Source organism: Paroedura picta, chromosome 3 (genome assembly GCF_049243985.1).
Source record: "Paroedura picta isolate Pp20150507F chromosome 3, Ppicta_v3.0, whole genome shotgun sequence".
Lineage (NCBI taxonomy): Eukaryota > Metazoa > Chordata > Lepidosauria > Squamata > Gekkonidae > Paroedura > Paroedura picta.
In genome coordinates, this window is record NC_135371.1 from 8,487,322 (window position 1) to 8,497,541 (window position 10,220).

Below are 10,220 nucleotides of genomic sequence, written 5' to 3' on the forward strand. Positions count from 1 at the left end.
AGACAACAGGGTCTTAACCCGGCCAAGGCTAGATTAGGACATGCAGTGGACCTAAGACAATTTTAAGAAGCCCCACAGCATTTCAAATTAAGGTTGTCAGCTCCAGAGGTAGAGCCGGAGAGGGGTCGGATTTGAGTTGGGAGAGACCTAATGCCATAAAGTCTACCTTGCAAGACAGTCATTGTCTCTATTTTCGTGGTCATCTGGAGGTCAACTCTAGTAGCAGGAGATCTCCAGGTAGGGTGGCCAGTTCTGGGTTGGGAAATACTTGGAGACTTTAGGGGTGGAGCCAGGTTTGGGCAGAATTTGGGACCGGGAAGGACCTCAGTGGAATAGAATGCTGTGAAGTCTACCTCCAAAGCAGCCGTTTTCTCTAGGGAAAATTATCTATTTAGTCTGGAGATGAGGTGTAATTCCAGGGGATTCCCACGTCCCACCTGGAGCTGGCATCCCTAGCTCAAGGTGCCAACTGGAGGTTGGCAGCCTTCTGATGGTGAATAGGACCATTGGACTGCAACCAAGTAATGGCGACCCCATAGGGCAGGGGGTGAGCAAACTGTGGCCCTCCAGATGTCCATGGACTACAATTCCCATGAGCCCCTGCCAGTGAATGCTGGCAGGGGCTCATGGGAATTGTAGTCCATGGACATCTAGAGGGCCACAGTTTGCCCACCCCTGCCATAGGGTATTCAAGGTAAGGGATGTTCAGAGGTGGATTTCTTTGGTGGTCTCCCAACCAAGACCAATCCTGCATAATTTCTGAAAGATTGCCCAGTTTAGCACAGCGCTGTGCCTCAGGAACAGATTTGCCTTAAAATTTTAAAAAGCAAGCCCATGCTGTGGTTTGGGGGGAAATGGGCCTGCCAGAAGGCAGCCCCTTCTCTCCTTGATGGCTGTGCTCAGAGGCCTTGTGTGAGACCCTCTGTGCAAATTAGCGCTTTCTGAATTAGCGGCCACCACACAGCTGTTGGTGAGCGTTGCTCAGATGGACGCCGAGGCCGGGCCGCAACGAGGGCCATTGCTCAAGCTCCAAGACGTACTTTTGTGGTTTGCAGAGGCCCTTACTCTCCTTCCTTGTGGTTTGCTCGGAGGTGGCTTTCTAGTGCAGCTGCTTGATCTCAGAGACATCTCTGAGGATGAGCTGGGGTTTGACGGACCCCGGCTGAACCAAAGAGGGGAAGCCGGAGAGAAAAGAAGAAGAAAGTTTTTTCTTTATATCCCTCTTTTCACTACCCAAAGGAGTCGCAAAATGACTTACAATCGCCTTCCCTTCCTCTCCCCACAGCAGTCACCCGGCGAGGTAGGTGGGGCTGAGAGAGAACTGCTCAGCTTCTAACACAACTGTGACTAGCCGAACGTCACCCAGCTGGCTGCATGGGGAGGCAGGTTGGAGAAGCTCTTCCAAATCAAACAACTCTTTATTTAGTCTTTATTCAATCCAACACCAACTCTGAACCCTGAACAAGGAACATAGACACAACACGAATTTATATACACTTTGGATTGCCTGCCCAAGAACTTAATTGGTCCTTAACAGGGGGACAGTTCATTGGTCCATTTACGCAGTCTATATTCAAAGGGCAATTGGTTGCAATTGTGAAGCTTTCAGGTCCTTATCTGCATGAGGTCTAGTAGCATGGAATGCTCACATACATAACGCAGGCAACAGGGCTACAGAAGAGAGGGTGAGTGGGGGAAGTGGAAGCAGAAACTTTTGCAGCGGAGAAGAAACTGGGAGAAGGAAAGAGGAGGAGAGCCCCACAGAAGGGCCTGAGTTCTTAAGAAAGGGATCTGCCACCTTCTGGTAGTCTCAGTAAATATAACAAAGGAGAGTGTATTACAAATGTATGTCCTAGCCTGTGAAGAGGGAGAGAGATTTAAAAAAAATAATAATAATCCACATTGCATTACTCAAAGGGCTTCTAAAGTGACTTACAAACACCTTTCCCTTCCTCTCCCCACAAGAGACACCCTGTGAGGTAGGTGAGGTTGAGAGCTCTGAGAGAACTGAGCCAGGGTAACCCAGCTAGCTGCGTGTGAAGGAGGAGTGGGGAATTGAACCAGTTCTAGAGGCTGCCTCACACTGGCTCTTTTAGCTATTAAAGGTGTGCCTGGGGTTACAATTGATTCAGGTGTTTCTTCACCCAGGCAATGAACGATTAAAATAGAAGACCCAGCACTTTTAACTGAGCTCAGAAGCTGATCAGTGGCTACCGCTAGAATTCCTGCAGAATACGGATTTTTTTCCCAGAGAAGAAACAGAGCACACTTTATCTTCAAAAGCAGGGGTAGTCAACCTGTGGTCCTCCAGATGTCCATGGACTACAATTCCCATGAGCCCCTGCCAGCAAACGCTGGCAGGGGCTCATGGAAATTGTAGTCCATGGACATCTGGAGGACCACAGGTTAATGACTACCCCAGAGCTTCTGACTAGGGCTACCAATGACCAGGTGGGGCCTGAAGTTCTTTTGGAGTCAAGAACTACACGGATTCATTGCCCTGGATGAAATGACACTTCATAGGATATACAATAAATCGGGGGGGGGGGGGAACAGTGGCTCTCCAGCTGTCCATGGACTACAATTCCCATGAGCCATGCCAGCATGGCCAATTGGCCGTGGCTCATGGTAACTGTAGTCCATGAACATCTGGAGAGCCCTAGCTTGGCCACCCGTGCAGTCTATGGCATCCCAACCGCTGTGCATTCTCCCCACATCGCCAGTAGTCTTGGAGCAAACAAAGAACTTGAGACATCAAGATTTCTGTAAAACTTAAATGTTTCTTCCACTTTAATGAGCCAGTCACCTACTCTTGAGAAAGCAAGCCGTAGATGGCTAGGATTAATACAGCCAGCAAAGGAATCAAGGCAAACAAAGGATAATTCTCGCTACTGAGCCACGTATCCCTTCCCTCGTGGCCTGTGCTGTCTTGCTCCTCCTTCAGAGAGACCCTTCCTCCCTTCTCTTCATGGCTAGGGCTGTTTGGGGTGAGCGTTCCTTCCCAGTGGATCGCAGAACTACCCTCAGGATCTGAGGGAGGGCCATCATGGTTCTGTGGCTGGAGCCTCCGGGCCATGGCTGCCCCTATCTCCGCCTCCTCCTCTACTCTCCGGGGCTCGGTGTGGCCTCCTGTCTCCAAAGAAATGGTCTCAATCGTTGAAGGGAACATCTTCTCTGTTTCCTCTTCATTGTTCTGCCTTCCCTTGGCCCGCCTGGCCTCTGCTGTTGGCCTCACGCCCTTACAGTCCTTAGAATGAGGAATAATTTGGCCATGGCAGGCTGAACCTGAATGTGGCAGAGTCTCGGCAACATTGGGGGCTTCTGGTTTTGTGATTTCACAGGATTCTGGTTTCCTGTCCTCAGAGCATTCGGGGAAAGTTGGCGGTGGGCTGCCACAGAGGAAATCGGCGCTGGGAGACGGCAACATGGCCTGCGAAGTCCTGCCTCGCTGTACAAACTGGCTAGCGTACTCTTGCGCCTCAGAGCAGCTGAGGTCAGGAAAGACTCGCCCGGATTGACAGGGCCCAAGGGCTGTTTGGCCACACTTCAGCTGGCCTGGCCACTCCACCCGGAAATACGGGTGCACCCGCTCCCCAGAAAACGAGGCTGAAGAGAACGTGAAGAGCAGGTCGTCGGTGTCCGCGTCAAAAAAATCCACTCGGCCCCATTTATAGTCCAGGGAGACCCGGATCTTCTTGGGCTCGTGATTCAGAACTGAAAGGTTCTCCTCAGGAGAAGTGAAAGCTAAGAACCCGTAAGGAAGCACCTTGCCCACAACCCATATCCCCTCTCTGGGGCAAGCATAGGCCAGGCCCTTCCTCCGCACAGACTCTCTGGCAACCCCCACAGCCCACCCTAGACCCCCCACTCCCCGATCTTCCTCTATGTCCACCTCCACCTCCCAGGCATGTTTCCCTGAGGTGAACCCCTCACTGCCCAACACGCAGGACACCGTCTCAAATCTCTTAGGACCGCCTGGCCGGCTCTGCGTTCTGTCCCCTCTTCTCACACTCCTCCGATCCTCAGACACGGTAAGGAGAGGATTGGCTGTATCGAGATCCAGAGTCACATTCACTGCAGGACAGAAGAAGACAGAGAGAGGTTCACATTTGTTCTCAAGAAGGCGGAATGTTTCCAGGGACAGAATTATCCTCCTTGGAGGGCAAGTTGGAATTCCCTGTGCACTAGGGGCTAATTTGGCCATCTTGTTTATCACTTTTTGGGTGAGAAACACGTGGCCGGTTGGAATATGCAAGATCTACTGTGTGCATGATTGAACAGAATATGTAGCGTGTCCTCAGAGGAGCCTCTTGTGGCGCAGGGTGGTAAGGCAGCCGACATGCTGTCTGAAGCTCTGCCCATGAGGCTGGGAGTTCGATCCCAGCAGCCGGCTCAAGGTTGACTCAGCCTTCCATCCTTCCGAGGTCAGTAAAATGAGTACCCAGCTTGCTGGGGGGTAAACGGTAATGACTGGGGAAGGCACTGGCAAACCGCCCCGTATTGAGTCTGCCAAGAAAACGCTAGAGGGCATCACCCCAAGGGTCAGACATGACTCGGTGCTTGCACAGGGGATACCTTTACCTTGACCTCAGAGGAGATGTGTATTTAGCATAGTTAGAATAGGAACTTCCTGATGATTTTTCGAATAATCTCCTCCAGTATCCTGGTTGGCTCGGTAGGAGACTTCCTGTTTCTTTGAGCTCATTTCCTCCCTGCTTGCTTCCTGGAGCCATTACCTTTCCTGAATTGTCCCCTTACGCCTGGTTTCCTCAGAGTCTTCTCTACAGGAGAAGTTTCCAAGGTTCTTCCCAATTTCCTTTCCATTGCAATGCCTGCTTGTTGAGTAACTTGACCCGGCTCATACCTGGAAGAAAAGAAGGTTCATTTGCCCTTGTTTTATCAGATGGCAGCTGCGGATGAGGTAATCCATTCCCCCAAGCCAGACTGTAATTGTTCCCTTCTGTGTGTTCAAGTGTCTGGTGTGGGGAGAGGAGAGGAAGTTGATTGTAAACCACTTTGACTCTGTCAGGTAGTGAAAAGCAGGGTATAAAAACACACTCTTCTTCTCCTCCTCCTCCATGTTTCTGGCCTCCCTCACCTGAGCTCAGTGCAGTAATTGCTCCTCTTTGATATCACATGGCTTGAGTGCTGTCAGTGTGACACGCTAGGATTTGAGTCAAACTCTATGGTTCAACCATAGAGTTTTGCCCAAATCCTAGAATGCTGCATCGTCATGCCAACAATGTGATATCAGTTCCAACGACAACATGGCAATAACCCAGCTCCATTAGCCTGACCTGCGCCCACACTGGTTGCCACCTCTGGGCTGTCAATCCTATAATTATTATCCAGAATGCTAAACGGGAACTACCTTTCACCTGCCCCTCCTTTCTCTCTCTCTCCACCCCTGATCTCTGAGAGAACATCAGGTGCTTTCAGCATCTCCGAGTTAAACAACTAGTTATAATGCTCGTCTTGCCGGTTTCCTACTGCAATATGGATTTCTTTAACAATAAAGGCCTGTTATTTTTTTTAATATCCTGCTTTTCACTACCTGAAGGAGTTTCAAAGAAGAGTACAAACACCTTTCCTGTCCTCTCCCTACAACAGATGCCCTGTGAGGTAGGTGCAGCTGAGAGAGACCAGACCAGAGTGCTCTGTGAGAACAGCTTCTAACAGGACTGTGACTGCCCCAAGGTCACCTGCCGGCTGCATGTGAAGGAGTGGGGAATGAGCCCCCTGTTCTCCAGATTAAAGGCTCTTAGCCACAACACCACCTTTCCTGTCAACAAGCCCCATGTTTGCTTTATACAAAACCTGCCTGCCTCTCTGCATGGGCACACCCTCTGTGTCCTCTCCTTTGTGCATGTGTGGAGGAAGACGCTGCCTCCATATACTTCACATGAACTTGTATATTTATATGAAACGTGTGAATGTGACATCTGTTTACTGCAAGGCTGGGGAGAACGTGCCAGCGTGGTGTACTGGTTCAGAGCGGCAGCTTCTAATCTGGAGAGCTGGGTTTGATTCCCCACTCTTCCTCTGCGTGCAGCCAGCTGGGTGACCTTGAGCTAGTCACAGTCCTGATAGTGCTGTTCTGACCGAGCAGTCTTGTCAGAACTCTCTCTGACTCTCCCTCACAAGGTGTCTGTTGTGGGGAGAGGAAGGGGAGGCAATTGCAGGCCCTTTTTTGACTCCTTCAGGCAGTGACACATGCAGATAGTGACTTCGCAAAAAGTACCTCACCTGGACAAGTTACTTGGCACATGTGCCAAGAGCGCTCACTGGCCCTTCAGCGTTGTTGCACCAAATACTTAACTGTTGTGGGGAGCAGCGCCCTATAAGTCGGGAGTGGTGGCCTATAAGTCTAATTGATAAATAAATAAAATAAATAGTGCAGGTGGACCATGGCTGGGCTTTGACTACAGAGGAATTTGCTCCCCCTGTCCGCACTTCCTGACGTTCTGTCACTGAAATTATGCCGGTGGTATGATGTCACCTCCGACCAGTTTCCAGATGTGACATCTCACTGCTGGGATGAGGTCAATGTAAGGCTCTAGAATTTGGACAAAGCTCTGCGGCTTTACCATAGAGTCTTGCCTAAATCCTAGAGCCCTGCACCATCGTGCCGGCAACGTGATGTCACTCACAAGGACATCCAATCCTAACTCCTCCCTGCATGAGAATTCCAAAGGTGCCCTCAGGCTGGAAAAGGTGAAGGAGTCTGTTGACTTACTGGTCACAAAATATGCATTGGGATCTCACCTCTCTAGATTTGATTCCCACCCACACCCCCATGCAGGATCGCTCTCACATGAGAGAGACAAGTTTTTATGACAAGGCCCTCTCCCCCACCCACACCCCCCAATTTCATACCAGCTTGATGTAGTGGTTAGGAGAGCAGACTTCTAATCTGGCGAGCCGGGTTTGATTCCCCGCTCCTCCTCCACATGCAGCCAGCTGGGGTGACCTTGGGCTCACCACAACACTGATAAAGCTGTTCTGACCGAGCAGTAATATCAGGGCTCTCTCAGCCTCACTCACCTCACAGGGTGTCTGTTGTGGGGAGAGGAAAGGGAAGGCGACTGTAACCCGCTTTGAGACTCCTTTGGGTAGAGAAAAGCGGCATATAAGTACCAACTCTTCTTCTTCAGTAATCCCAGGGCTCTCTCAGCCTGACCTCCCTCACAGGGTGTCTGTTGTGGGGAGAGGAAAGGAAAGGGGACTATAAGTCTCTTTGAGACTTGTTCCGGTAGAGAAAAGCGGCATATAAGAACCAACTCTTCTTCTTCAGTAATCCCAGGGTTCTCTCAGCCTGACCTCCCTCACAGGGTGTCTGTTGTGGGGAGAGGAAAGGGAAGGCGACTGTAACCCACTTTGAGACTCCTTTGGGTAGAGAAAAGCGGCATATAAGTACCAACTCTTCTTCTTCTACTCACACACATACAAGAATCTGTCACTGGGGCATGAAAACAGTGCCTGTGGAAATGAACTGAACAAGCGAAAAAGCTAACCCCCCCCACCCCCTCAGGAACAAGTGAATTCATACAAAGGCAGTCAGAAATACATAGCCAAAACTTGATTTCAAAATTGAGGAATTAATGGATAACTGCTTTCCTTACAGGATAGACATTTTGATGGGGGGGGGGGGAAGACAGAGAAACAGCTCTTATTGAGACTTGATTTCCGAATTACCTTACACGGAGATCAGGGTTTGGCTGAGGCGGCCATGCTAGGCGGTTTTCTGTTTGCTGGATCTGGACGTAGGACCCTCACTCATCTCCACCCTGCGGCAGGGACATCCGTCACCTCAGCCTTACGGTCACTACTAGCTGCCAGCTCCTATTTCACCTTCGACTTCCTTTTGATACTCCGGAAACCAAAGATTTTGGATTTAGACCTTGTATCAACGATACGCAAGCCGCCAAATGTTTAACAGCAGGTGTGGTACTCAAAAGACACAGATAACAAAGTGTGTAAATCCAAAGTCCAAACTACACACACACAGACACCCCTTCCTCTGGCTGCTAAAATCCACGCAACTTTTTAACCTGGGAAAATGGACAAATTGGCCTCCCAGGCAAAATGGGTATCATACCTTTAATTAAGACCAAGCTTTTCAGTTGTCAAGAACTCTTCCATCAGCTGGACAAAATAAAACATATCTACATTCAAACAGAATCTTGTAGTAAAATGTGAAGTAGAAAAATGTTTCCTGCTTTCCTCTGAGGTCTCTTGTCTGCACCCTGTCTTGAATGCAAGGCATTGATAAAGGGAGGTAGGTGGAGCAGGGACTGGGATAGACTTTTAGGTTCCTGGGAACAAAAAGAACAAGCAGCGTTGTTTTTTAAACCCCACTTTTCACTACCTGCAGGAGTCCCAAAGCTGCTTACAAAAGACCTTTACCTTCCTCTCCCCACAACAGACACCCTGTGAAATAGATGGGGCTGAGAGAGCTCTGAGAGAACAGCCCTGAGAACTGCGACTAGCCCAAGGTCACCCAGCTGGCTGCACGTGAAGAAGCGGGGAATCAAACCCGGCTTGCCAGATTAGAGTCCACTGCTCTTAACCACTACACCAAGCTGGCTCCCCGTGGAGCTATGACTCTGCGCATAACCAGGGTCTGACAAAGGAGGGCTGTGAGGTCTATATTTGAATTAACACATGGATGGTTTACCTAGCATGGTTTCTTTTTTACAAGCGTGCAAAGATCTAAAGCCTTCCAGAAAATGAAATTGTCACACGGACCGAAATGGACTGTTACATCGAGGTTCAGATGCTGTGCTAATAGCAACAAGAGAGGCTGATTCCTGCCTTTAGAGCAGGGGTAGTCAAACTACAGCCCTCCAGATGTCCATGGACTACAATTCCCAGGAGCCCCTGCCATCAAACGCTGCTTTAGAGACACATAAGACTGCCACATCTTCGCTGCTCATGGGCACCTGAGTGGGTCACGCTGATCACTGTGCAGCAGTGGAATTTGCGGTTCGGCTCCCAAACCCACCCACAAGAAACGCAAGCAGTGCCCCAAAGCAGAAACTCCAGTGAAAAAGATCCAGTGAAAAGGAGTTCCCCCCCTATCTCTCTCACCTTTCCCTCTGTGCACCCTCTTTGAAATTTCTAAAATAACACCACTTCTGAGAGTGTGCTAATGGGAACCTGATTGGTTGCCCAAGGAAGGTCGCAAACTATTCTTCATCTGTCACAGAAACGTGAACGTCGTGCTTTCCAGGGAGATGTGGCAGAGCTCTTTGTACTCTCCCCAGCTGTGACTAAGTGGATTGAAACCTTATTTTATTTATTTATTTATATTTATAAACCACCCCCCCACCCCCGAGGCTCAGGGCAGTTCACATAAAACATACAGACGTGACATAGAACTTAGATATTTGTATTTTGGGGGAGTCGCCCAATCTGTGTGCATAATTATTGCACCTACTTGGCTACATAAACTCAACATCAAGAAAACAAAGATCATGGCATCCGGCCCTCTCAATTCCTGGCAAATAGATGGGGAAGAAATGGAGATAGTGACAGATTTTATTTTCCCGGGCTCCAAGATCACTGCAGATGGGGACTGCAGCAAAGAAATTAAAAGACGCTTGCTCCTGGGGAGGAAAGCTATGGCAAATCTAGACAGCATCCTAAAAAGCAGAGAGACATCACCCTGCCAACAAAAGTGCGTATAGTCAAGGCTATGGTCTTCCCAGTTGCAATGTATGGCTGCGAAAGTTGGACCATAAGGAAGGCCGAGCGTCAAAGAATTGAGGCTTTTGAACTCTGGTGCTGGAGAAGACTCTTGCGAGTCCCTTGGACTGCAAGGTGAACAAACCGGTCAGTCCTAGAGGAGATCAACCCTGACTGCTCCTTAGAAGGCCAGATCCTGAAGATGAAACTCAAATACTTTGGCCACCTCATGAGAAGGAAGGACTCCCTGGAGAAGAGCCTAATGCTGGGAGCGATCGAGGGCAAAAGAAGAAGGGGACGACAGAGAATGAGGTGGCTGGATGGAGTCACTGAAGCAGTGGGTGCAAACTTAAACGGACTCCGGGGAATGGTAGAGGACAGGAAGGCCTGGAGGATCATTGTCCATGGGGTCGCGATGGGTCGGACACGACTTTGCACCTAACAACAACAACAACAACTTGGCTACATACTTACGTTTCCTAAGTGTAACTCTGTCATATGATAAATAAATAACCCAGGTTTTAGTTTCTGCG

At 49.6% G+C, this 10,220-nt stretch overlaps 1 protein-coding gene across 1 annotated transcript; it reads right to left on the reverse strand.

Annotated features, from left to right (window-relative positions):
• Positions 1-2,772: 2,772 nt before the first annotated feature.
• On the reverse strand, positions 2,773-7,947 carry LOC143834340 (uncharacterized). The gene is made up of 3 exons (XM_077331074.1): positions 7,696-7,947; positions 4,737-4,864; positions 2,773-4,074 (listed from the first exon to the last, which is right to left on the reverse strand). The coding sequence occupies exons 2-3, from the start codon at positions 4,822-4,824 to the stop codon at positions 2,807-2,809; spliced, it is 1,356 nt and encodes a 451-aa protein (XP_077187189.1). The 5' UTR covers positions 4,825-4,864; positions 7,696-7,947; the 3' UTR covers positions 2,773-2,806.
• Positions 7,948-10,220: the final 2,273 nt, after the last annotated feature.